Here is a 27964-nt window from a genome sequence, read left to right as displayed (position 1 = left end):
ACACTTCCAAGGACAGGAACCTCATCTGTGGAGTCCCCCACTGTTCATCTCTCAGTTGACTCTATTCAACATCTACATAACTCCACTAACTAACATTGTCAAGTCGTACAGCATCAACAGTCTCTCCTACGCCGACAACACGCAATACACACAACTGAAACTCCCTTACGGACAAAACACCCATGACAGGAATCAACTTCACCATGTGCAGGACCTGAGGTTGCTGTGAAATATCTCCAAGTGGCTACTAGAGCAACCGGGAAAAAAGTCACACTGGGACTCATAACCAGCAAGCTCAACTACGAAAACACACTCTACGTTGGAATCATCAGACTTCTCATGATCCTACTCAAAACCAACCAGAATGCAGCAGCAAGACTCGGTCTCAACCTGCCTCACCACTCCCAGATCTCCCCATACCTCAGAGAACTCCACTGACTCCCCAGGCATAAACACACTCAATTCACAATGTACAAAGCACTACACCCCATTGGCCATTTTACTTACCTCACATACACAGTACCAAAGTAGGAGGTCACACCCTTTCTTACATCTCCCTTTAAGCATTTAATAACCTCCAACAACATATCAGAGTTTTCACAACGATTCTTGAGTTCAGCAAGTAGTTGAAGCCCTGGCTTCTCAAATAACCTTCTGGGAGTATTTATACCCTCACTGGTGATTAGTGTGCTATACAAATCTACCTAACATAACCTTACAGTTTATGCATGAAACGTACAAGGTTATAAGGTGAACTACCAGTAAATTTGGAGCCAATTTAACCATTGCGGTGCAGGGGTGATTTGTTCAAAGCACGCAATCCCAGAGATCAGTCATGTTGCTGCCGTGCACTGATGCTTTGAGATAGGACAGGTGTACTTCAGGGACACAGAAAAGGATGGCATTTCCATAATCATGTCTGGAAAGGAGAAAGTTTGAATAACGTACTTTAGGTTTTTTTCAGAAGGAGAAGTTTGAATCCCATACGAGTCTCAGCTTAAAGTTCATTGTTTTCCATAGTATTGATATGCCTTTGGAGGCTGCTACATAGTAAAGCAAAATTTAGCACGATTTAGCACATGTGATCGTAGTTTGGGTGAAGCCAAGGATTTCAGTAGAACCAAGCCGTTTTAGAACTCGGGTAGTGCACAGTTGTGCCAAAATGAGCACAGACTCTGATGATGAGCTGTCACCGAGGCTTGAATACCATCAAGGATCGAGGTAGTAGAAGTGATATCAGAAAGGGAGAAGACCTACAGATACATCTCAGTATCTATGGGGTATTGATGATATGATACACCTGACTTTCTGGCATTACCCACTGGTTCAAGTTATAAACAGTGCAGGGCCCCAAACAGATCATTGAGGCTCACCCAGGATTGAAAACGATGTGTCAGTTTTAGTCAATTTTGAATAATTGATTAGATAGGATTTCAAACTATTGTCAACCTTGCATTCAAAGCCCATACATCCCCTTATAGTGTGATAAAGATATAGTGATTTACAGTGTCAAATGTAGCAGAAATGTCAAGTAATATCAGAATGCATGAATCACCATTGCCCTCAATGCCTTGCGCAATGGTAGTTTGAGTGCTGCATCTGGCTCCTAATCCATGTAGGAAGTCGTCAAGCAGATTATCATTGTTAACTAATTGCTTTAATTGATTGTTAATTTAACGTTCCATAGTTGTATCTAAGAATAGTAGACCTGTAACAAGGAGAATATTATCATTTCTTTGGGGTGATACGTGACTCACTCTTAAGCAGTCTGGCAGCTGTCCCTGAGAGACAAGTTGATGACCTTGACCCAAAAAGTCAGAAGATCCATGTGCAACTAGTTAGTAAAGCATGGTGATAAAAGGACATCAGCATACACACAAGAGGACGATGGCTGGTAGGTGCAGGAATTGACAAACTCAGTGTCATAGCACTGTCTATTTGCGACTTGATTGGGGATTTAGTTCATGGATACTCCCAGCCATGGCAACATTAAAGTTGTTGGTAGCATCATTCACATGTCAGTTTCCAGAAAGCAAGGGGGCTTCACTGTTAAGTTAGTAGCAAGCTTGTAGCGACGTATGTTTTTTAAATCTCAAAATCATCTGTTTTGTTTTTGAAGTTGAACTGGGGTAGTGATTTTGGTTAATGCTTTACAAAATGTCAGGTCAGTTTACAAGGATGGGTGCGTCTATCAGAAATGAGTTTTCTGATTAAAAAGATCATCCAAAGTGACTCCTTTAATGTGTGTGGGTTTGCTTATTCTCAGCTAGACCTATGCCAAGAAACAGGCTGATTGTGTTATGGCTGTCCCAGTGAAGATTGAAATCTGCAACAAAGATGTGGCTTTATTTGGGCAAGAGTTCACAATGTAAATTTTTTAAAAATGTGTAAAGTGTCAGGCTCCATGAATATGCTTTCCTGTTTTATGAGACGAAAGCATGCCCTTAATGCTCCCTTTATGGCTTTATTAAATAAAGAAACGTTATTATAGTGATTTAGAGGCTACATCTCATTCAGAAATCTGGAATGGGCCAGTGTAATGTCTATTTATACACCCCAGATGCTTAAGAATATATACATGTATAAATATTCCAAATGTTGGCAGGATGACCATACCAAATGTTTCAGAAAAGGAAGGCTTTAAATCAAAGAGAAAAAAGTGATAATTCCCAAAAATATTAAGTCTAAAAAAAGTAATGCTTTGGCCTACGTCATCAAGATTTTTTCCACTTCGAGATTCTATTTGCTAGAATAATACTAACAAATGTAAAACCTTTTTGAGAAGTGAAAGTAATCTGTTCAGTTCAAAAGAAAAATTGCCACCATTCAGGGAAACAGGCTGTAAGAGAGTGCAATCTCAAGGGGCACATGCAAAAGGGAATTAGTTTAGGCCGCATAAGAGTCAGCAGGGATGTCATCACCACCTGGGGACTTCAGTAGCTCTGTAGTTTAAGAGATCAGGTTGTGGTGCACACCTGCAGCTCTGCCACCAGAGTGTCTGCCTCCTTCAGAATAATCAGTGATGTTGATCTGCTGGTGGATCCCGCACATACAAAGATCTTTAGTACTTAGAGTAGTCTTATATTTATGTGACAACGTTGTTCACTTAATGACAGCCTTAATTACCAATTCTTTTCAGTGTGGTGATGTCAGCATTATGCTAAAACTTCCCTAGAGCTCTTGTAGCTTTCCTGAAGTCTCTTTCTGTAGTCTTCTACTACTCATAGGCTTTTATGTTTAATTTCTTGTTATTTCCCACAAGCTAGTCCTAAACTTCTAAGTCTAGAGCGTCTTGAAATGGAAGGACGAAACTTATTGTCCATGTTCTGATATTGCTTACTGACTTCAAGTCGAGCAAAGGGTTGAGCTCAATAAACTGTGGCTGGTACATGCACATCTGTGACTGTAGCTGAGTTATAATGATCAGACTAACAAATGTTTGCCTAAGGTCTCCTGTCCCGACCGGGCAATTGCGCTGTATGATAGGGTAAAACCACTTCTGTGTCTCAACCTTTCACAAGTACATTAATTCTTTGAAAACTACAGGACGCAGTCCTTATGTGCCCACCATCAGGTAAGCTGTTCCTACTTCCCACTCGGCTGTAACCCCCCTCTTCCTACTCTTGGCTCTCAAACAGAACCCTCCTGGTTTCGAAAAGTCTAAGGAATTGAAGCAAAATGGAACTGCGAATAAACTGGGTAGAAATGCAATAGTTCTTATTTTATGTGAAATGTTTTATTTAAAATGAAGCAAAAGTTTCATTTTGAATATAACATTTCACATAAACAACTTATAATCTTCGTGATTTCACAAGTTTCCTGCCTGCTTCATCACTGTAAAATAATTGAGCGTTGACTTGGAAGAGTGGGTAGCTAACAGTGACCACTAATTTCTATGTCAGAGTTGAGTCAGAAAACCTTAACAGATAATTCATGATGTGGCTTCTCAGCGCATATGACAGGTGAAACGTTCAAAAAAAATAAAGTTAATTTATTTTACGTTGTAAAGAAGGTTTTCCGCATTTACAGCGAGTTTGTGTGGGTGAAATTGAACAGGGCGGCAGACAGTGTAGGGCGTTCCCTTTTGCACTGTAAAAGTGAAATCAGAGCAAGGTTAGAATGTTGGCCTCACACATTTTTGCGGGCAACATTTAAGGATTATGGTAGTGTTGGTAGGTACATATGGGAGAAATTAATTCAAAACTCTGTGGGTTGTTGATCTTCAAATCCTTCTGTTGAATTGTTGTCTTGTAGGCACCTACTCCTAGTAGAAGTATTTTTATTTTCCAACTTTTTCGGGAGACGCGGTTTTTAGGCCATCTGTGCTTCTGGGAGCATTCTAATTTCAGTGACCTATTGACCGTCTTAAATCTTTAAAAAATAATGTCCTTTTAAAAACAGAGCTATAAATAGTTCTTTGTAGTATATACTTTTACAAAATTAAACATTATAATTCGATGTTTAATTGTATATCTTGTTTAACCTGGAAGGTGCAATTTTACAATGCTGAAATATAAAACGTACATTTATACATTATGCGGGTGGCATTTGATTCAGGAGTATTGGATCAGACAGAACAAGTTAATTGTTTCCCCACTCGGGCAGTTCTGAGACCATATTATGAATAGTGCCCAAGATGCTCCACTCGTGTGTCCGCCTGTTTTGTGCGCTCCCAGGCCACTGTGGTATTAAAGAAGAAGCTACAGAGGCTTGTTTCAATAAATCAATCAGAGCATTTGTAAAGCACACTACTCACCCCTGAGGGTCTCAAGGCACTCATTGGGGGGTGGGGGGAAGGGCTGCTACTGTTTGAACAGCCATGTCTTGAGGTGTCTACTGAAGGTAAGTAGGTCCTGTGTCTGTCACAGGTAGGTGGGAATAGTGTTCCACTTCTTAGCGGCGAGGTCAGAGAACGATCTGCCCCGGCAGTCGTTCTTTGGATGCGTGGGACGGTGGCGAGGGCAAGGTCGGTGGAGTGAAACTGTTGGGTCGGGGTGTAGAAGGAGAGCTGTCTGTTGAGGTATTCTGGCCCGGTGTTGTGCATGTCAAAACCAGAGCAGTACGCGCTCTATTGGCGACAAAAATGCAAAAACCCAGCACTCTCAAAACAACGTAATTTATGCATTGTGCTGATATGTTGCGGTTTAACCTTTTGCATTGCAGAGTTCAATCCTGAAAACTTATTTTTAATATGCTTACAAATACTGTTCCTTTGCAATGTATTGCTGCAGGTTTTCAGTGTGTGTTAGGGTGTGGCCCCTTTCCAGGGCCTTCCAGAGACTTTCCCTGCAACATGCCTGGGCGTGGTTCTGGGCTGGGCCAAGACTCTATGAAAGAGAGCCAGCCCAACTCCCAGTGCTCACTATTCAGAGGTCCCGGTGCAGAACAGCAGCTTCTTCCTGAGCTCCTGTCCCGGTGGTCTATTTGGATCTTCCAGTCTTCTTCCCTTCATCCTTCATTGGTGATCATTGTTCCAGGCGGTAAGACGGTGGTTGGACTGTTCCGACACCGTTATTGAGAATTTTCATATTCTTGGTTTAATTCTTAAATGAGTAACAGATTACTTGCGCGCTACCATTTCTTGACATTTATATGGTAGTTTACAAATAGGCAAGACGCGCGATTTGTTTCATAAAGGTTTGACTTTGTTATTCATTGCGTGCTACCATTTCTTGACATTGGCATGGTGGCTTAAGAATCGGCAAGACGCGCGATTCGTTTTATGGTGTTTAAACATTGTTGTCCATTGCGCGCTACTATTTCTTGACATTTACATGATGTTTTACGAATTGGCAAGACGCGCAACTCGTTTCATGAGGATTTAACTTTGTTGTTCATTGCGTGCTACCATTTCTTGACATTTACATGGTGGCTTAAGAATCGGCAAAAGAAGCGCGATTCATTTCATTGTACTTTGATCTTGTTATTTATTGTGAGCTGTTATTTCTTGACATTTACATTGTGTTTTACGAATCGGCAAGACGCGCTATTCGATTAATGATGATTTGATTTTGATATTCATTGCGTGCTACCATTTCTTGGTATTTTACATGGTGACACTCGAATCGGCAAGACGCACGATTCTCTCCTCAAGTTTATTTCATGTTGTTTATTGTATGCCACTATTCTAAGATATTTATTATGTAATATTCGAGTTGACAAGTTATGTGATTTGTTTCCTGAATCCATATTGTGTTATTCATGGTGCACAATCCTTTTATGGTGTTTACTATATATATATATATATATATATATATATCTGCAATATGCGCAATTCGTGTTGAAACATTTTAAGAGTACACAGAAGGCCAGAGTTTCTAGATGCAATATTGTATGGTCCTAGTATACATTCTCAAAAAAGGATTTATATGACTGGTTTAAAATTTAGTCAGAATGTTTTTTCTGATTCTCATGTAAAGGAAAGTACTTGAATAAGAAAGTTTTCATTTAATTCATATTGATTCCCTTACAGGTATCCAGCCATCTTGAAACTTAGTCATTTTAAACTTAACTCTTAGATTGTTCATGTTTTCAGAGTGACTAGGCTTAGAATCATAGTCTAGTATTGATTTCAGGAGATATAATTTTCATATTGTGTGTTCTAACCTTTTTCTTACTACAGGTCTCCTTCCCAGCTGTTCCCTTCCTAATCCCCTCTTCCCCTTTTGAACTCTCTGTCTCTGTGATTTATCTATCAGAGTCTTGGAGCTGTTCAGTGGTGGACTTGTTGGGAACGTGCACAGACCCAGAGGATCTGGTGACTCTGATAGTGCACTGCCTTGTGAGCGTTGGTGAGGAGTTTGAACATGATTCTCTTGGTGACAGGGAGCCAGTGTAGGTCTCTCAGGTGGGCTGTGATGTGGCAATGGCAGGGGTTGTCCAGGATGACGTGTGGAGGTGTTCTGTATGCGTTGCAGTCTCTTCTGGAGCTTGGCCGTGGTTCCTGCGTAGAGGGCATTTGCCGTAGACCAGTTTGCCCTCTTACGAGGGCTTGGGTGACCGACCTTCTGGTTTCATTAGGGATCTTCTGAAGCATGTGGAGGGTGTTGAAACAGGAGGAAGAGAGGTCCACGGCTGAGAGGTCCAGGAGGATGAGCGCCGTTGTCAAGTATTGTCCTGATATCGTCAGTGGCGATGATGAGGGCGGTTTTGGTGCTAAGGTTGCTGTGGAATCCGGATTGGGACGGGTCCAGAGTGGTGTTCTCCTCGAGGAAATGTGTCAGTTGTTTGTTTTAACAATTTTCGCTATGACTTTTGCTGGGAAGGGGAGCAGGGAGGTGGGCCGGAAGTTCTTGAGGTCCTTTGGGTCCTCCTTGGGTTTCTTGAGGAGGGCGTTGATCTCGGCGTGTTTCCAGCTCTCTCGGAAGGTGGTGGTCTCAAAGGGACTGTTGATAAACTTCCGGATTGGGGATGCGATGACGGAGCTTGCTTTGTTGAAGATGTGGTGAGGGCAGGGGTCGAATGGTGAGCCCTGAGTGGATGGTGTTCATAATTTCGATGGTGTTGTCATCGTTGATGTGGGTCCAGGAGACAGGAGGTTGGTGGGCGGTGAGTCTGTGGTGTTGATGGTTGACAGGGGGGGGTCTGAGTATTGAAGCTGTCATGGATGTCTGAAATCTTGCAGTAGAAGGAGATGGCTAGGGAGTCGCAGAGGTCTTGTGATGGTGGGATGTCGTTGATGTTAAAGCCAGTGTTGGAGAGCTCCTTCACAATGTTAAAGAGCTCCTTGTAGCTGTGTGCTTTGTTGTCGATGCGTTCTTTGAAGGCGATTCTTTTGGCAGTTCGGATGAGTTGGTGGTGTCTGCGGATGGCGTTCTTGAAGGCTGTGTGGTTGTCCGGTGTCTGATCTTGGCGCCACTTCTTCTCGAGTCTTCTGCATGTTTGCTTGGATTCTTGGAGGTCGCCGGTGAACCAAAAGGCCTTTTTTCGGGGCGGCTGTTTTTTGGATCGGGCGAGAGTGTTGGCACAGTCGTCGAACCATTGCCTGAGGTTTCGGGCTGCTCTGTCAGTGTTGGTGGTGTCGATAGGTTGGTTCCAGGAGAGGGTAGTGATCAGCTGGTCTTCGGTGCCCTTGTTCCATCTGCGGTGGGGAATCCGTTGTGGGTAATGGTGTGTTGTGGATTCCTCGAAGAGAAGTGGATGCAGCAGTGGTCGGTCCAGTGGAGTTCGGTGCGGTGGCTAAAGGAAACGTGTTTGCTGGCAGAGAAAATGGGGTGGAGCGTGTGTCCTGCGGAGTGGGTGGGTGGGTGTAGTGACAAGCTGCTTGAGGCCCAGGTTGGCGAGGTTGTTGAGCAAGGTGGTAGAGTTGTTGTCGTTTGTGTTCTCGAGGTGGAAGTTCAGATCCCGAGGAGTATGTAGTCTGTGGATGTGAGGGCGTGCAGATGTCTGTAATGGAGTCGCTGAACTGCTGTCAGTGCTGGTGGGTCTTTAAACGAGGGCCCCTCTGAGGGTGGTGTTTGGGTCGGTGTGGATCTGGAAGTGCAGGTGTTTGGTGGTGCTGAGGGAATCTTCGGTGCTGGTCGTAAATCTGAGGGTATTCTTGTGGACGATGGCGATGCCTCCTCCTAGTCTGTTGGTGCGGTCCCAGCGGGAGATCTTGTAGCCATCTGGGATGGCTATGGCGATGTCGGGCGCTGAGGAGGGGTTCATCCAGGTCTTAATCAGGAAGGTGACGTCTGGGGAGGCTGAGTCGAGTAGATTCCAGAGTTCGATGGCGTGTTTGTGGACGGAACGGGTGTTGAATAGGATGCATCTGAGATGGTTGCGATGAATGCTTGTGTGGCCCCATTTGTAATACTGATAGCACTTGGCCATGTGTAGCTGCACCACCTTGGTCCCTCATTTGCATGGGGATGTGACCCCATGCAAACAAAAAAATCAAATAGATCCTTGAGTGGCGCACTGACAATGCCCCACAAAAAAGTTGGTGCATTGCTAGTGTGCCAACTGAGGGCAGGCCTGTGTGGGGGGTACTATGGACCCCCATATATCACTGTGCAGGCAGGTGCTATTACTCACTGCACCCGCCTGCTGAGGGATCTGTTCCCTCTATAAAATAAAGATGGCTGCCACCAGCACTTTGAAACACGGATCGGCTTTCAAGAAGCCACTCAATCTTTCACTGAATGCGCTATCCCAAGGCAGCCCCAATGTTCTCCTGTTAGTTTATTCATGATAATAGGGTGCACTGGCCCAGCCTGTGCAAGATGCAGCCTTTGAATTGTGTGGTGGTGTAGACGGGACAATGCGCCGATTCTGTAATCTGGTTCCAAATGTCCCAAAATTAGAAATTGTGACAAACCGAAAGTGCAGAAGCAAAATGCACACTTCATATTCATACAACATTAATGTAAAATGTATACAACTGTACAATGAAGACTGAAACTGACTGACATTTATCTGTGTAGTAGACAAATGTTGACTGTTTTTAAGGCCCTTATTACAAGTTTGTCAGAATACGATAAATACCATTACCCTGTTGTGAGGTATTTACCACCTGTGGTAAATAACCTCCTATTCTGAGTTTTAAACTCGAAAATGTGGCACAACGTGGAGAATGTTATTTGACACTGAATTCTACATATTTTGCTTTTTTTCCGAGCCCCCATCCCCAAAAAAACAAAAAAAACAGAAAGTTTGATCTGCTCGAATTTATTCTGGGAAGGATGCCTGGGTGTGATAATTATCACACAACTTGTAATTTTGATCCCTCTGCAAGAATGTTTGCGTAGGTATCGGAATTTAGCCCTTGACGTTTAATGAGGGCTCAAGTTTCTTGCTGCCCACCGGAAAACAATTTTCTAGCATGATATGTATAAGAAGTATATTTTATTTCAATATGCTTTTTGTTAAACAAACACTTAAATCACCCATACATTAATGTTCATAACACTTTTCCTTTCCAGTTCTTGGCAGTGCTATACTGTAAGACAAATTCTAAAAGCAGTTGCGACGTAAGAAGCCCCCTCACCAAAGCACTGCTGGCCTCTGAACTGTTCAGTGGTGGGTGGACAAGGACGTGGTACTGGTGGGAGACTCACGTACACACCTACTAGATATTTTCTGTTTTGGGCTTCTGAGTAGCCCAAACTTCAATATATCAGCGGAATATACCCCTGCTGTCGATGACAATATTGCTGCAATTCCAGGTAGCATAATTTTCTTTTTTGAAATCTAATGTCAAGATTATTGGTCATATTTTCCATACAATTTAGAGTAATATTTTCTATGTTTTGATACTGTTAAATATATTTCCTGTTACCCCAAAATCGATCCTGCTTTCCTCACAATTGTATCTGTGTCTAAATGGATTTTATTATTCCACAGAAATTGTTGCAAATCTTAACACTTTCCAATCAACTTATTTTCTCTTTATTTCAGGGAATGCCTGGATGAAGGAATATTAAAAAAGCTCCTGCAAATCTTGTGTGAGACCGTACATGAAATTGAACATACTCCTGCTGAATCCAAGAGTGATTTGGACAAATGGCTGCAGGTGGCATCAGAGTGTTTTAGGTGCCAGAGGAATGCTTGTGTACAGTACACCAAGAACCAATTTACCATGAGGTATGGATAGAATAACTTTTATTATCACAAACGTAAGTCCTAGTGATGAAATTGTCACTTTTGTGTAATAGCATATACATTCATATCAGTTGTGCACTTTTCCCTCCAAGATTCAATGTTATGGATGCACTGTTTAACTATTTACTGATGAAACATTTTTATTGCTAATGTCTGTTGAAATGTAAGAAGCACAGTGAGACGTGCTGACAAACTGTTTTATTTCTAGAAGACCTAGGGCCTCATTATAAGGCTGTTTGTCACAAGACCCCCAGCCTCGCGGTGGCGGTCGGACCACCGCAGCTGTGGCTGTCCGATCTCCACATTTTGAGTTTGGCAGTCGGATCGCCATCCGATCGCCGTCTCTTCCAGGATCCTAGATCCCGACAGGGTGAAAGGGGGTCTTGCTTGCAATCAGCCAGGGCGGCACTGAACTTAGCGCCTCCCTGCTGATTACAACCTTGTTCTCTGCCAGTCTTTACATGACAGTCTCCCCACCATAAAAAGGCTAGCGTACAAGTGTTGGGGGCTACAGAGGCCCCCCTGACATGCACCATCAGAATGCGCACTGTCTGCCTTGTTGACAGTGTGCATTCGGAGGATGCTGGATGGCTCCCTCTATGCTATGAGATAGCACTCGGCTCCTTTAGGGGAGCTGAGTGCTATCTCATAGCACTATTCACGACGGTCAGACCAGCAGGAACGCTCTGTTTCAAGGTTTCCGCCAGTCAGCCAGGACAGGGCAGCAGAAATCTTGTAATAGGGCCGGGGAGGAAGCCACCGCCATGGTGTTGGCGTCTTCCCCTGTGAGTTTCTGCGGTCCCGCTTTGCGACCGCCATACTCGTACTGACCCCCCTAGACTTTTGTATACCTGCGCTGAAGTAATTAGTAGATTTGAGACTCTTGCCTTTATTTCTTAGCATGTCCTCTGCCTGATTCTCCTTCCATACCTGCAAAAAGAACAAAGGATAGGAACATCATGGAACCATATTACCATCATCCCTCTCACTTTTTATCTTCGTTTATCAAAGATAGGTAGTGTCACTCAAGCACTGTCATGTTTTTTCAGCTTCTCTACTGATCATAGGTGTATAGGTCTTAACCTTTTGACTTCTGTAGACATCCCCCTGAATCATTACTAAAATCTGGGGACCCACATTTTATTGGAATCCGGAGACCCCGACTGACTTATTATTGGAATCTGGAAACACCTGAACTAAGCAATTTCAATGATTTGAACTGCAAAACAATACACAAAATACAGAAACAAGCATTTGTCAAACAAATACACAAATGATGAAATACTTCATTTAATTTACAAACAAATAAAATAAAAAAAGCAAAATGTTAATGTAAAGTTTGACACTTTACTAGATTTGAGGCCATCCATCATCCATGCTAGTATATTCTGTTTGACTCCCATGTGTCAATCTAAGGACACTGCCTCCATTTTCAAATTTCTTAATATTTACAGAACATTTTAAAATTGTACGTTTTCTATCTATCTATCTATCTATCTATCTATCTATCTATCTATCTATCTATCTATCTATCTATCTATCTATGTGTATATAACCCACTGGCGGTTGTCAGTAGGTAGTTTTAGTTTGGCCCTAGTTTCCATAGGAAAAGCGTTTTTGTTTCTGCCAATAACTTTGGTGCCTTTTGGTGTATCTTCATTTCAGCTGCTATCCTGTCTTGAAAGATTCGGGGTGATCTGGCAAGCGGGGGACTGAGTAAAAGGGGGGTCCAAAAATGCATTTTCCATATAGGGTCCTTAGACACAACTGCAACCCAAATCGCTGTATGGAATTACATCAAAATTGGCAGGAATCTAGATCTTGGTGCGCAGATCGTGCTTTTTGATATTTGGTGTAAATCCATTGAGTAGTTTTGGAGTTAGTAATGGAAAAAGAAATATAGATATCTGGGTGGAGCCTAAGCACAGATCTCATGGTGAGATCTGATTGGCTGTTAGCCCTTCAACCAGGAAGTGCTGGCAGCTATCTTGGGACCAATATACATGATAGCACCCCTTTGAAATGCATTGTAGTGAATTGCACATTTTGAGGGTCACAAAAAGGAGCACATATAAAGGGTGATAACAGATTTTTGTTACCACATAAGTCATTTGTTGATGGTACCATATTACCTTTAGGAATTGTGGTGTGTTCTTAGGTGATTTTATCCTGTGAAAAGCCTGCTGCTGGGATTTCATAAATCATGTTGAGAGAAAACTGTTTTCCCATGATTTTCCCATAGAGATTATGGAAGGTACTCCAGAAGCTAAAATTAGAGCGTATTATTATCTGTACATTTACACTATTTTACTAATCCATATGAGAATGAATTCAGACATTCTCAGTAAAATGTACTTTCAGCAGGAGCAACCTGTCAGTTAATTCCCTTGTGTTCTACTGCAGCCTGCCAGAGTGTTCTAAAGAACAACAAGGGCACTAACAGTCTTACTTATGACAGAAGTGTGGCACACCTGAAGCCCTCTTAATTGAATCAAACTGGTAAAACTTAAAACATTTAATTTAGAAAGGAACACAATGAGGGGGTTTATTTTGTCGTAGAAATTATGGTTATTGCTGTAGAAAGAAACATTAGGACATGTTTTAAGTGAGTTCTCAAATATCTTCCTCTTCTATTTCATTAAAACATTCTGACATGCAGACTAAAACATGCATTTTCAACAGCAGCAGCAGACTGCCAGCTAACTCCCTGGTGATCAGCAGTTTTACTAGAATGTTCTAATGAGTAACTAGACTGCTAACATTCTGAATTTATGCCAAAAGTGTGGCACATCTGAACGTCATGTTGATGGAATCGAAGTGGGAAACTGAAAGCATTTTCTACTGAGGATACTGCAGTAAATGAGTAAGGGAGCTTCATAACAAATAAGTCTCCCTAGATAGCCATCAGAGAAAAAAGAGGCCGAATGTAACCCAAGTATAGCCCAATGACAGAAGTGTGCAAAACAGTAAATCTTTTTTTGTTGTAGTTTTTAAATGCACAGACTTGACCCGAAGGTACTGGAGTGCTTTATATGGGCATCAGTTATATTACACAAGGACACATTCATTTTGGTTTTAGGCATGGAGAGATCAAGTGATTTTCCCAGAATCACAGGATGACGAGCTGACGCCGAAACCCAAACCTGGTTCCGCAGTTGCAAAGACTGCAGCTCTGGCAGTAAGGCCACATCCTCTCTCGTAAGTGTAACATATAGTCAAGTAATCAGCTGGATAATAAAACATAAAATAGCAAATCATTTAAAAGTGCTTTGGTGCTATTTGAGAACTCAGAAAATCTGTCTCCATTTTAGTCTTTTAGAGCACTAACCATAATTTCTTTGGGAATACGACCCCCTCACTTTTATAATTTCTGAAGGAAATGTTTTAGGTATTACAGTTTTGATTACATCAAAACAGGCAGGCCACGCTATTATAACAATTGTAGCAATCAAGTTGTTCATGAGAATACTTGTGGGGAGACAGAGGTCAAGGATACGGACTCTGATAATCAAGGGCAGAGAGGAGGGGGGGTATAGGCAACAAATTGACCACGTGGACGATGCAGGAGGGGCAGGAGCAGCACAACAGACCATGTAGGGCAGGGGACAGGGGGCCAGTGTCAATGAACCAACCATGCAGGACAGGCAATAAAGTCTGTGGCAGTATAACACACCATTGAGGGCAGAAGGAAGAGGCAGTAGAAGTACAACCGTACATGCCAACAAACCCGATTCAGGCAGGAGACGATCGATGTTTTTAAGCCCAAAAGGGCTTTATTTTATCTGTCTCCAGCAGCAGGACAATAGACCCCACAGGGAAAGCAGGATGACAGGGCTGCACAACAGACTATAGAAAGCAATAGGGAGGGGACCGGGTTATGCACATGGACACAGAGAGCAGCAGGGAAAGAGGCAAGGATGGCAAGCTGACGATACGGACATACAGGAGGGACAGGTGCAGCATAACACCATGAAGGGCAGGTGGGAGGGTTTGTGGCAGCACAGAAGACCGTGCATGGGAAGCGGGAGGGTTCGTGGCAGCACAGCGGCCATGGTGGGCAAGAGGGAGGGGGCATGGGCATGCACAAAGGACTATGGAGGACAGAAGGAAGGGGTAGGGTCAGGACACAGACAAGAAAGGGTATGAGGAGGGGCTTCACAACAGACCACACAGGGCAGGCAGGAGGAGCACTTGCAGCACAACAGAGCATGGATGGCAGAAGGGAGTGGCAACAAAATGGACCATGGAGGGCAGCAGGGAGCAGCACTCTGCATGTTGGGAAGAGGTGAGCAGTTCTGGGCTCACTGTGCACGGTGGGGGAGTTTGTTAAGGGAAAAGGTTGTATGTTCATGTTGAAGGGCTGCTCAAGGAACTAGGGTTTGCACACAAGAAGAAAAAGAGTGATTATGTGATGCAGGAGACTCAAATGGCACAACACTCTAGTCATCATCTTAATATAATGTCCTGGAATGTAAATGGGCTGGGAGGCAGGCTGAAGAGAGGGATAGTTATACAACACATTAAACGACAGAACCCCAACACTATGCTACTCCAAGAAACTCATCTCCTAGGCAACTCATGTAAAGCCGTGTCTAGGTGTGGCCACAAGATGTAGTTCCATGGGGGCTTCACTTCAGACTCCTGAAGGTAGGGATACTACTTAAAAATAATGCCCCATTCAGGCCCTGTTGGACCTGGGTAGAACCTCGGGGTAAACAAGTGGCACAATTCAGTACACTTGAAGGCCTAGCTATAAACTTCTTTCCAGTATATATTCCACTGTGACATCAGAAGATAACATTCCCAGCACTGAGTGCCCTATTGCTACAGATGCCAGTCAGCATCTTGATCATAGGAGGCAATTACAACGTGGTTATGTCAGAAGCTATAGACAGACAATTGACTGTACAGCTGTCAAGGACCAATACCACTCTTGCCTCATTTGCAAAAGCTCTTGGTCTCACTGACATGTGGCAGGTCTGTCACCCGGAGGAATGCCAATATACCTTCCTGTCTGGAGTACATAATAGCTTTTTAAGACTTGACCACATATTCACACAGCACTCCAACAAAGCCAGGATTGCTATAGTTAAATATTTTTCCAGGGACATATCTGACCACTCGCCAGTATGGTTAGAGATCCAAGGGGACTCTGGGGGGGAAACACAGGACTGGGGCCCATTAATGCATGGTTCCCAAAAGATCGCATCATTTTGACAATGCTGGGACAAACAACAGAAACATATTTCGAAACAAATGTGGGGTCGGTCTGCTCAGAGATTACATTACAGGAAGCCTACAAAACTATGAATAGGGGCCAAGCGTCCTCCCCTATTGTGGGGAACAAAAAGATGGCAAGGGCAAAGCTAGACCGGTTAGAGGATGAAATTGAAAACATAGGAAAGCTGGCCCCTAGCAGTAGAGCGGAGGACACCACGCATACCCTTAGACTGAAGCAAAGGGAATATAGGGACCTTGCTGAAGAGAGTTCAGAGACATCCTACATAATGTCCTAGAGGAAACTGTATGATGCAGGAAACAAATCTGGGAAATTACTGGCGGGGCTGGAAAAGCACGACCAGCCCAAAAACTGCATTATACCAATAACAAATGACAGAGGAGAGATGAAAACGAACCCAGACAATGTAGGGGAGGAAGTTGCCAGTCATAATGAGGATCTTTACTCCACTGAGGGGCAACATGAGATGCATGAAATCCAAGCTTTCCTTTATGATATTAAAGTCCCTGCGCTGTCAGAAGAGAATAATCAAATGCTAGATAGTAAATTCCAGCCCGCTGAGATTGACCAAGCCGTTCGATCACTTAGCACAGGAAACGGAATGGGGCCTAACAGACTCCAGATTGAGTTTTATAGGGAATTGGCGAGTAAAATAGGGCCCCAATAGCTGAATGTGTATCTTGAGGCTAATACAACAGCCAAACTCCCAAAGGGCCAATGACAAGCACCAATAGATGTAATCCACAAGGATGGAAAGCCCCATGACTGAGGTGGATCCTACAGATCGATATCGTTTTTGGGCTACTGGAGAGACTGAGATTCAGACCCAACTTCATATGATGGATCCTCCTTCTTTACCAGGGCCCAATGGCCCAGTGCAGGGTGAATTGGGTGGTGGGTGGGGGGGGGGGTGACCTGGGAGCACAGTGCCTCACATCCCAGCACAGTTCGCCCCTTTGCATCCTGGTAAACGCAGTTCACAGTTAGCACTTACTTGAAAATTATCTGTAGTTTTTCACCAAAGTTGGTGCAGACATTGCTGAATATCTCTAGACACGTGTTTCTGGGTTTAGCTCGTCATCAGTAGAGAGTAGAGAACAAAGAAAATTCATCCGGGTTGCTGGAAATGCTGCCAAAATCCTCTCAGGTCAAGTACCACTCACAGGCACACAGATGCATCTCCAAAGCTCGTCAGCTCACTGGCTCAAGGGAGTCTTTTAAACAGGAATGGGGGTTGGGAGCTGTTAGAAATGGGGTCTCTAGTTGGCAGTCGGTTTGCACCCTGTCCAAGTAGGGACCCTCACTCTAGTCAGGATAAGGGAGATACCCGCTCAGATAACCCCTGCCCACCCCCTTGGTAGCTTGGCATGAGCAGTCAGGCTTATCTCAGAAGCAATGTGTAAAGCATTAGCACATAACACACAGTAATAAGTGAAAACACTACAAAAGGATACCACCAGTTTTAGAAAAATGGCCAATATTTATCTATATAAAACAAGACCAAATATGATAGAAATCCAACATACAGTAAGAAAAATATGAATTCTGCAAGATTTACTCAAAACTACAGTTCCTTGAAGTCGATAGCTCCACCTGGGGCTATAACGCCGTCGTGATCAACAAAACCAACACTTCAGGCCGGCCGCGGCGTTGTGGGCCAGCTACTGTGTCGGGTAAGACCTGCAAACAGTACCTTGGATTTGCAGGGCGTCGTGATCCTCGCGGTGAGCTCCGGAGAGTGGCGTCGCTGGCGTCGGTTCCGAAGTCGGTGCAGGAGTCGTCAGGCCCTTGAAGTCATGCACCTCGTGGATTGAACTCCGGGCTGATGAAATCAGGTGTGCTGGCGTGGATGGCATCGGGGCTGCGGTGCGAAGCGGGACGATGCGACGTGCGGTGCCCACAGGTCACGGTGCAGGCAGCGGCTCGGTGATGGCATCCAGCGGCGTCGGTGAGACCAGGGCTGCGGTGTGAAGCGGGGCGGTGCAATGTGCGGTGTCCACAGGTCACGGTGCAGGCAGCGTCGTTGTTGTTGTGGAAGCGCTGTCGTCGCTAGGCCCAAGCCAGCGGTGCGGGATGGGACGGTGCTTTGTGACACTCACGAGCAGTGTCCACAGGCCACGGTGCAGGCAAGGATGCCTGGTGACAACACTGGAGCCGATGGTGCTGGCGTCGGTGGACCGGGGCTGCGGCGCGGCACGGTGCTTCGTGCTCCTCACGAGCGGTGTCCACAGGCCACGGGGCAGGCAACGGTGTCAGCAGGAGCAACGTCGGTGGGGATGCCCAGGCTGCGGTGTGAGCAGGTGACGCCGGAGTGCGGGGCCCACAGGTCACGATGCGAGCAGCGGCTCTGTGAAGTCGTCCGATGACGGCGTTGGTGAGACCAGGGTCGCAGTGCGAAGCGGGGCAAAGCGCCTCCGTGCGGCGTCGGCAGCTCACGGTGCAGGCCAGCGGCGTGGTTGGTGGCATCGCAATGGGTTCTCCTCTTGAGCAGCACAAAACACACAGTTCCTAGTGCTGCAGGTCGAGGTAACTGAAGTATTTGGTGTCCCTGAGACTTCCAACAGGAGGCAAGCTCTACTCCAAGCCCTTGGAGAACTTTCTCAAGCAGGAAACACAGCAAAGTTCACCCTTTGCACTCTTTTCAGGCAGAAGTAGCAACTGCAGGCCAGTCCAGCATAGCAACACAGCAAAGGGACAGTACTCCTCCTTCAGCTCTTCTCCTGGGCAGAGGTTCCTCTTGATTCCAGAAAGATTCTAAACATCTGGGGTTTTGGGTCTGCTTCTTATACCCAGTTCTGCCTTTGAAGTTGGCACACTTCAAAGCAAAGTCTCAAGTGTTTGCAAGATCCTTCTTTGTCCAGGCCAGGCCCCAGACACACCCCAGGGGGTCGGAGACGACATTGTGTGAGGGCAGGCACAGTCCTTTCAGGTGTGAGTGACCACTCCTCCCCCCAGCACAGATGGCTAATCAAGATATGCAGGCTACACCCCAGCCCCCTTTGTGTCACTGTCTAGAGGAGAGGTCAGCCCAACTGTCAAACTGACCCAGACAGGGAATCCACAAACAGGCAGGGTCACAGAATGGATTACGCAAGAAAATGCCTACTTTCTAAAAGTGGCATTTTCAAACGCACAATCTTAAAATCAACTTTACTAAAAGATGTATTTTTAAATTGTGAGCTCAGAGACCCCAAACTCCATATGTCCATCCGCTCCCAAAGGGAATCTACACTTTAATCAGATTTAAAGGTAGCCCCCATTATAACCTATGAGAGGGACAGGCCTTGCAACAGTGAAAAACGAATTTAGCAATATTTCACTGTCAGGACATATACAACACATTACTATATGTCCTACCTTAACCATACACTGCACCCTGCCCTTGGGGCTACCTAGGGCCTACCGTAGGGGTGCCTTACATGTAGGAAAAGGGAAGGTTTAGGCCTGGCAAGTGGGTACACTTGCCAAGTCGAAGTTACAGTCAAAACTGCACACACAGACACTGCAGTGGCAGGTCTGAGACATGATTACAGAGCTACTTATGTGGGTGGCACAACCAGTGCTGCAGGCCCACTAGTAGCATTTGATTTACAGGCCTTGGGCAACTCTAGTGACCATTACTAGGTATCCTCTCAGGTGAAGTACCACTCACAGGCACACAGGTGCATCTCCAAAGCTAGTCAGCTCACTGACTCAAGGGAGCCTTTTAAACAGGAAGGGGGGTTGGGAGCACATTGCCTCACATCCCAGCACAGTTTGCCCCTTTGCTTCCTGGTAAATGACCTGAGAGGATTTTGGCAGCAATTCTAGCAACCCCAGATTAATTTTCTTTGTTCTCTACTCTCTACTGATGAAGGGCTAAACCCAGATAACATGTGTTTAGAGATTTACAGCAATGTCTGCACCAACTTTGGTGAAAAACTACAAATAATTTTCAAGTAAGCGCTAACTGTGAACTGCATTTACAAACTGTCCTGGGATGTGAGGCAGTGTGCTCCCAGCCCCCCTTCCTGAATTGGGTGGTGCCTTGTGCCTTTGCCCTACATAGGGAAACCAGTCAGAGCCTCCGAATTCCCCCCGCTGATTTTCGCCCTCGTTTTTGAGCCTCTTGCGGTGCGGGTCAGAGAGGATCGCTTAGTATGGGGATCATGTTGGGGGAAGACCAGGTAGAGCATATTTTCTTATACGCAAATGATATTTTGATCCATGTCACGGACTCCTCTCCCCTCCAACGACTATATCCAGATTAATGTAGATCCTCCAAATCTTTGGAACATACTCTATGTAGACAGTGTCCAGGAAGCCAGGGCTCTCTAGAGGTAGCTTTGGATGATATCCAAGAGACATGCAAAGCTTATGCAATACCACTTCAGTCACACAGCACTTAAACACATGAAAGAACCATACAGTGTTACAACAGTAAAGGTATTTTATTATAGTAACATAAATACTAAAATACTGAATAGGCAATACTCCAATAGGAGGTAAGTAAACACACTATTATGTGCGCATTAGAAGTCAGTGATTAGCCTAGAAAGCAATAGCAAATAGTAAAAACAATAGTAAATTGTGAAGGCCCAAGGAGGAGACAAAACCATGTACTAAGTAAGTCGAATGGAAAGACAGTCCCCCCACCCAAGGAAGTGGAATTGGTAGAGGGGAGCCGGAGGAACTAGGAACCCCATAAGGTAAGTACCAGGATGCCCCCCAGCGACAAAGAGTGAAGAGGTAAGTACCTGGTTTTTCCACAAACCGACAGGAGAACTTTGGAAAAGGACTGTGCAAGACTCAGACAAGACTGGAAGAAGCCAAAGGTGGATCCTGACAGAAGAGGGTCTGCAAAGGAGGGGTACCCAGTCCAGTTCGAGTTGGAGTCTCCAGTGGTGGCAGAAGCCACTACCCACCCTTCTGTGGATGCAGGACCAGGTCGACAGTGGACGAAGAAGTCAGCAGTGCAGCACAGGAGCAGGAGAGGAGTTCCAGAAGTGATGCAAGTGAAGTCCCACGTCAGCGGGCCTGATGCAGTCTGTCAATGGTGCTGAAAACCACAGAAAAGCCTTGGCAAATTCAAGAGTTGTTGAAGAAGGTTTTGCAAGGCTGAAGAGCACCAGCAAGACCCAGGGGACTCGACCCAAGGAGGGGAGTCTGAGGTGACCCCCAGCAGCTGGGAGTGTCAGAAGAAGAGGATGCAGCCCCCTCAGGCGACCCACAGGCAGCAGGCACAGAAGTCGCAGGGAGGCCCACGCAGCACACCTGAAGAGGAGTCCCATGTCGTTGGAGCAGCTGGCAGTAGACTGTCCTTTGCAGGATGGAGGGCTGGGGCTACACAGAGCCTGACGATCCCTTGGAGGAGGAACAAACAAGCCTTGGTAGCTGCAAGAGTCGCAGTGCACAGGGGTACTGTCCTACAATGGAGAGGCAAGGGTTTACTGTCTTCCAAGTTCGACAGCTGGTAGAGGGGACCTTGGAGACCACTCCAGACCACCGCCTGTGATGCAAATCCACGCAGCTCCGGAGAGTAAAAGATCCACGCAGCCAGTCGTTGTTGCAGTTGGTGCCTGCGGATGCAGGGGAGTAACTCTTTAACTCCAAATGAGATTCATTCTTGCTTCTTGTGCAGACTGAAGACTAGTCATCCTCGGGGGATACACAGCCATGGAAATGTTGCTGTCACTGGAAGGAGCTGAATAAACAATGTTGCAGAGTGGAGTCATCAGAGTTGTAGATTGCCTGTTCCTTGAGGGTTCAGTTGCAGTCCCGGTGACCAGAAGATGAAGTAAAACATGCAGAGAATGCCTGCTGGAATCTTCCACATAGAATCTGAGGACCTACCCAAGAGAGAGACCCTAAATAGCCCAGGAAGGGGGATTGGTCACCTAGTAGGTTGACCACCTATTTGGAGGGGGCTTTGACGTCACCTGCATGACCTGGCCACTCAGATGCTCCCAGGGGGTCCTGCCCACCTTGAATTCAAGATGGCAGAATCAAGTGACCACCTGGAGGAGCTCTGGCACCACCCCTGATGTGGTGATGGAGAGGGGAGTGGTCACTCCCCTTTTCATTGTCCAGTTTTGCACCAGACCAGGGATGGGGGGGTGTTCCTAGATGGGTGCAAACCGGTTTATGCAAGGATGGAACCAGATGTGCCCTTCAAACCATACTGGTGGCTTGGGGAGGCTACCCCTCCCAAGGCATGGGACACCTGTTTCAAAGGGAGAGGGTGTTACCTCCCTCTCCCACAGGAAATCCTTTGTTCTCCCTTCCTCTGCCTGAGCTGGTCGAGTATCAGGATGGCAGAAACCTGTCTGAGGGGTGGCAGCAGTGCGGGTGCCTGGAAAACCCCAGAAGACTGGTAGGAGCAATTCTGGTGGTCCTCTAAGGAGCCCCCAGAGTGCATGGAATCATATAACCAATACTGACATCAGTATTGGGGTATGAAGCTGACATGTTTGATACCAAACATGCCCAGGTTCGGAGTTACTATTAAGTAGCTGGACATAGTAGTGACCTGTGTTCAGTACACGGGTAAAATGGCTTTCCCACACTTATGAATGCCAGGAAATTGGAGCTGGAATTTGTAGGGGCACCTCTGCTCATGCAGGGGTGCCCTCACACACAGATACCTGCACCATGCCCTCTGGGTTAGAAGGGCCTACCACAGGGGTGACTTGAAGTGACCTGGTGCAGTGACCTATAGTGAAAGAGTGCACATACCTTTTCACACAGGCTGCAATGGCAGGCCTGCAGACACATTTTGCATTGGCTCCCAGGGGTGGCACAATACATGCTGCAGCCCATGGGGAACCCCTGGTGCCCCAATGCCCTGTGTACCCAAGTACCACATGCTAGGGACTTATATGGGGGCACCAGTATGCCAATTGTGGTATGAGTAAAGTCAAAAGCAACCAAATTTAGAGGGAGATAGAACCGTTACTTGGGTCCTGGTTAGCAGGATCCCAGTGAACGCAGTCAAAACACACTGGCAGCAGGCAAAAAGTGGGGTAGCCATGCCAAAAAGAGGGTACTTTCGTACATTAAACCTCCCCCGCAAACGAAGGACAATAAGGCTAACCTTATCCAGTTGAGTCTTCATTGTCTAAGTGGTATATGGTCCACTGTTTAGCTCATTCCCTGTAGGGATATGGACCACCTCAAAAGTTTGGGATTTTCACCTTTCAGCTGTTTTAACTAGAGGAGGGGCTTGCGGTCTGTTTGAACAAGGAAGCGTGTGCCAAATAAGTATGGCCTCAGCTTCTACAAAGTCCAGACCACAGCAAAGACTTCCCTCTCTATGGCTGACCAGCGCCTTTCCCTGGGGGGTCAACCTTCTGCTAATGAAAGCTACAGGTTGATCCTGGCCTTTTCATTCAGTTGAGATAGTACTGCCCCTATCCCTACCTTAGAAGCATCCGTCTGCACAATAAATTGCTTGGAGTAGTCAGGGCTTCTTAATATAGGAGCAGAGCACATGGCCTGTTTAGAGTCATCAAAAGCTTTTTTGCAGCTGGCTGTCCACAAAACTTTCTTGTGCATCCTTCTAGAGGTAAGGTCATTTAAAGGGGCTACAATGGACCCATCATTTTTAACAAACCTCCAGTAGTACCCTATCAGGCCTTGGAAGGCTCTGACTTGGGTTTGTGTGGTAGGGGCAGTCCAATCCAGAATGGTCTGCATTTTGCCCTGTAGTGGTTGGATCTGGCCTCCAGTGGTTGGATCTGGCCCAGATAAACCACTTTTCCTTGCCCTATCTGGCACTTTGAGGCCTTGATAGTGAGGGCTGTTTTCTACAGAGACTCCCATACATTACCAAGATAGACCAGGTGGTCCTCCCAAGTGGAGCTAAAGACAGCTATATCATCAAGATAAGCAATCACTGAATCTTTCCAGGCCATGGAGAACTTTATTTACCAACCTCTGGAATGTGGCAATTGCATTCTTTAGTCCAAAGGGCATCACTGTGAAGTGATAGTGCCCACTAGAAGTGGAGACTGCAGTTTTTGGTTTAGCATCTTCTGACAGCTTGATCTGCCAATAGCCAGCAGTCAGGTCAAAAGTGCTCAGATACTTGGCAGAAGCTAGTGTATCTATAAGCTCATCTGCCCTTGGGATAGGATAAAAAACTGTTTTAGTCACAGCGTTGAGACCCCTGTAGTCTATACACAACCTCATCTCTCTTTTACTGTTTTGGGAGTGTGATTTTGAGACCGGGACTACCGGACTAGCCCAGGGGCTGTCAGAGGGTTCAGTTACTCCCAGGTCTAGCATCTTTTGCACCTCGGCTTTGATGCACTCCCTGACTTGATCAGGCTGCCTGCAAATTTTACTTTTAACAGGTAGGTTGTCATCTGTGTCAATGGTGTGGTCACACCATGTAGTCTGACCAGGGGTCAAGGAGAACCGTTCAGAGAACTGTCCCAGGAGGTTTCTGCAGTCATCTTTTTGTGACTTAGAGAGGCAGTCTGCAGGTACAACCCACCTACTGAACCTGTTGTATTGTGGGAGAGGAGGTCAGGGAGAAGGTCACTCTCTTCTTCCTGTCCCTCATCAGTTGCCATGAGCAAGGTCATGGCAGACCTGTCATAGTAGGATTTCAGGCGGTTCACATGAAGCACCCTGTGGGGGCTTCTAGCAGTGCCTAGGTCAGCCAGATAGGTGACTCTCACCCTCTTTCTCCACAATAGTCGGTGGTCCACTCCATTTGTCTTGGAGTGCCCTGGGAACCACAGGCTCCAGGACCCACACTTTCTGTCCTGGCCGATGCACAGTCAGCACAGCCTTCTGGCCGTGCCATTGTTTCTGAACTCTTGGCTGGCCTGAAGGTTTTGGGAAGCCCTCTTTATGTACTTGTTCATACTAGATCTGAGGCCTAGTACATAGTCCACAATGTCTTGTTTTGGAAGCTTGAGAGGTTGCTCCCAGCCTTCTTTCACAAGAGGAAGGGGACCCCTAACAAGGTGCCCAAACAGAGGTTCAAAGGGGCTGTAGCCCACTCCCTTTTAAGAAACCTCCCTATAGGCAAAGAGGAGGCAAGTAAGAGGACAACCCATCTCCTCCTCAGTTTTTCAGAGAGTCCTGTTATCCTGCCTTTGAGAGTTTTATTAAACCTCTCAACTGGTCCATTTGTTTGTGTATGGTAAGGGGCGGTGAATTTATAACTTACACCACACTCCTTCCACATGGCTTTAAGGTAAGCAGACATTAAGTTTGCACCCCTGTCTGATACCACCTCTTTAGGAAAACCCACCCTGGAGAAAATTCCAGGAGGGCTTTGGCCACTGCAGGAGCTGTAGTGGTCCTAAGAGGAATAGCCTCTGGATATCTGGTGGCACCAGGATGAATCTATTACCAGAGGCTGTTGGATGGTCCAGAGGGCCAACAATATCCACCCGGCCCTCTCAAAGGGCATCCCAACCACTGGCAGTGGAATTAAAGGGGCTATTGGGGTGCCACCTGTCTTGCATGTACCTTTTCACGCAGGCTGCAATGGTAGGCCTGCAGTCACATTTTGCATGGGCTCCCAGGGGTGGCATAATACATGCTGCAGCCCATGGCGAACCCCTTGTGCCCCAATGCCCTGGGTACCTAAGTACCATATAGTAGTGACTTATAAGGGGGCCCCAGTATGCCAATTGTGTGGTGAGTAAAGTCCAAAGCAACCAAATTCAGAAGGAGAGAGCACAGTCACTGGGGTGAGTAGGATCCCAGTGAACACAGTCAAAACACGCTTACAGCAGGCAAAAAGTGGGGGGTAAACATGCCAAAAAGAGGGTACATTCCTACACTCTGGATACACAATTAACTGGGACAGGTATCTCATGCATCTAATCCTGGCCCCAGACCCAACCTGTGGGAGAATATTCCCAGGCCAATGTTTGAGGAGGGGTTTAAGCATTTGGGTATATACGTTACAGAGGACCCGCCACCTTTTGACCTCAAAAACCTAACCCCTATATTAGATCGATTCACAGCTGATGTACAACATTGGCGATTGTTGCTGCTGTACTTGTTAGGAAGGGGGGTAATGTTTAGAATGATTACATTACCCAGAATGATCTGTGCGGTCCGGGATACCCGCCTTCTGGTCCCCAGGGAGTTCTTCCTAGCAGTAATTAGTGACTGGATATTTGCATCTTGGAATGAACCGGCGGTTGTACTGAAGAGACAGACTGGCCATGGGGCAGGAAGATGACTTGGGGGTGTTGTATAGGGCAAGGAACTTGCAGCAGCTACTGGTGCATACAAAATCAGTGGTACATATCTGGAAGTAGGCTACCGCCTATTTGGGGTGCCAGGAAATGACCAACCGAAATGATGCCCCTTTTGGTGAGTGATATACTAGCTGACCTAGGAAAACTCCAGGGTATTTCTGCAATGGATCTCATTGGAATATCCAAATTAGGAGACATTGAAAGGGGTGCCTTTCTTACGGTGGCCGAAATGAAATACAGTATAAACTGGTGCAGATCGAGAGGTATAAATATATTCCAATTCCGACATGCACTGATAGTGCACATCATCAGGGTCACCGTCCTCGAGGACTCCTCACCACTAAAGGACTGAATACTATTGGAGCCATTGCCTTAAGAGGTTATCTCATTGATATATAGAAAGTCTGTCAACAACTCCCCTGATACCCTGTAGCATCTTAGGGCTAAATGGTAATCTGAGATTGGGGACTTTGAAGATAGGGAGTGGGAAAAGGCCACAGCAGCCTTCAAGGAAATTGACATTAAGGCAGTGTTTAAACTAGTGCAACTTTGTATACTCAGTCCTACTACCACTGTATGGCCATCTGTTCCATGGGAAAGTGCCCCAAGGAGATCTATGTAAGGGTGTTCAGGGAGGTGGGTACCTTCTTCCACGTGGTGTGGAGCTGCCCAAAGCTACAGTCATGTTGGACGGCACTCAAAGAAATCATGAGAGACACGACAGGCTGCCTAATACAGCTAAATGCTGCTTGATGAACATTTGGGAGCTGAGCCCCCGCATAGGCACAGAAACCTCAGGTTATCCCTTGGATTGGGAGTAACTAACACAATATAGCTAGGAAATGTGGGCCGGCTCAGACCCTGGATGTGGATGAATGGAAGAAAGACATGGACTGGTGCATGTTATTGGAAAAAAACAATCTATCAAAGGAGAAGCAGTTCTAAAAAAAAATGGGGGATAAATTCGGCCCCCATGGCAGGATTATGGAGGACTAATGTGAAGGGTGTTTATGCCAGGGCCCCACTACCGGGATGGAAGGTATAAAGAGCGGTACACGACGTTCATTATCTAGTGTTCCCAACTGATTGTCTTGGTTGTGCAGAACCTCTAGTACAGTGGTTCCAAGCCTTTTGACTTCTGTGGACCCCCCACTTTATCATTACTGGAATCAGTGGACCCCCACTGAATAATTATTAGAATCCAGGGACCCCCACTGAGTCATTACTGGAAGCCGGGACCCCGGCCTAAACCTTGTCAGTGATTTGAACCGCAAAACAATATACAAAAATACAGAAACAAGCATTCCATCAGACACATTCACAAATGATAACACAATTCGTTTAATTAGCAAAGAAATAAAATAAAATGAAAACAGAATAATTGTAGTAGGAAAATTGGAGCTTTTTTAAATTCTATTGAAGACACACATTGTCCATACTATATTCTGTTTGATGCACCTGCACTGCACCCACTAGTCATTCTGACGATACTAATTTAATTTTTAGCCTTCAATTTTGGCATTTACAATATGTTTTTAAATGTCCAATTGTACATTAAGCTACTTTTTTTTATATGCACTTTATTAATCTGTTAATAATTCATTTTCTAAGCAGTCACGGACCCCTTGAATAGGCTTTGTGTACCCCCAGGGGTCCCTGGCTACTGTGATATGATTTGAAACCTGCTGACTGTTATGTTTTGTTTTATGCTTCATTTTTTAAAACAATAAAAATACGTTTAAAAAAGCACAAAAAAACATTCCAATATCATTATTATACAACCTATCCTATGACCAGTTATTGCACTTTTTGAAGAATTGCAAAATAAAGGATTATGGGCCAGATGTAGCAAAGGTTTTTACCCATTCTGTGTCTATGGGAAAAAGTGTTCGTGCATATGGCCCTATATGTTTACAGAATCTACAATCTTATT

At 45.6% G+C, this 27964-nt stretch overlaps 1 protein-coding gene across 1 annotated transcript in view; it reads left to right on the top strand.

The window, feature by feature from the left end:
- The window catches only part of ATXN10 (ataxin 10), a 1000711-nt gene that overhangs the window by 161272 nt on the left and 811475 nt on the right, over window positions 1–27964 (top strand). Inside the window, exon 2 of the mRNA XM_069228252.1 lies at window positions 10381–10566. Within this exon, the coding sequence (XP_069084353.1) occupies window positions 10381–10566 (186 nt within the window). The remainder of the gene's footprint in view (window positions 1–10380; window positions 10567–27964) is intronic.

This window comes from Pleurodeles waltl, chromosome 4_1 (assembly GCF_031143425.1).
Source record: "Pleurodeles waltl isolate 20211129_DDA chromosome 4_1, aPleWal1.hap1.20221129, whole genome shotgun sequence".
NCBI classification, from domain to species: domain Eukaryota; kingdom Metazoa; phylum Chordata; class Amphibia; order Caudata; family Salamandridae; genus Pleurodeles; species Pleurodeles waltl.
Note: the sequence above shows the minus strand (reverse complement) of the source record. Positions and strands in the feature narration are given on the sequence as shown.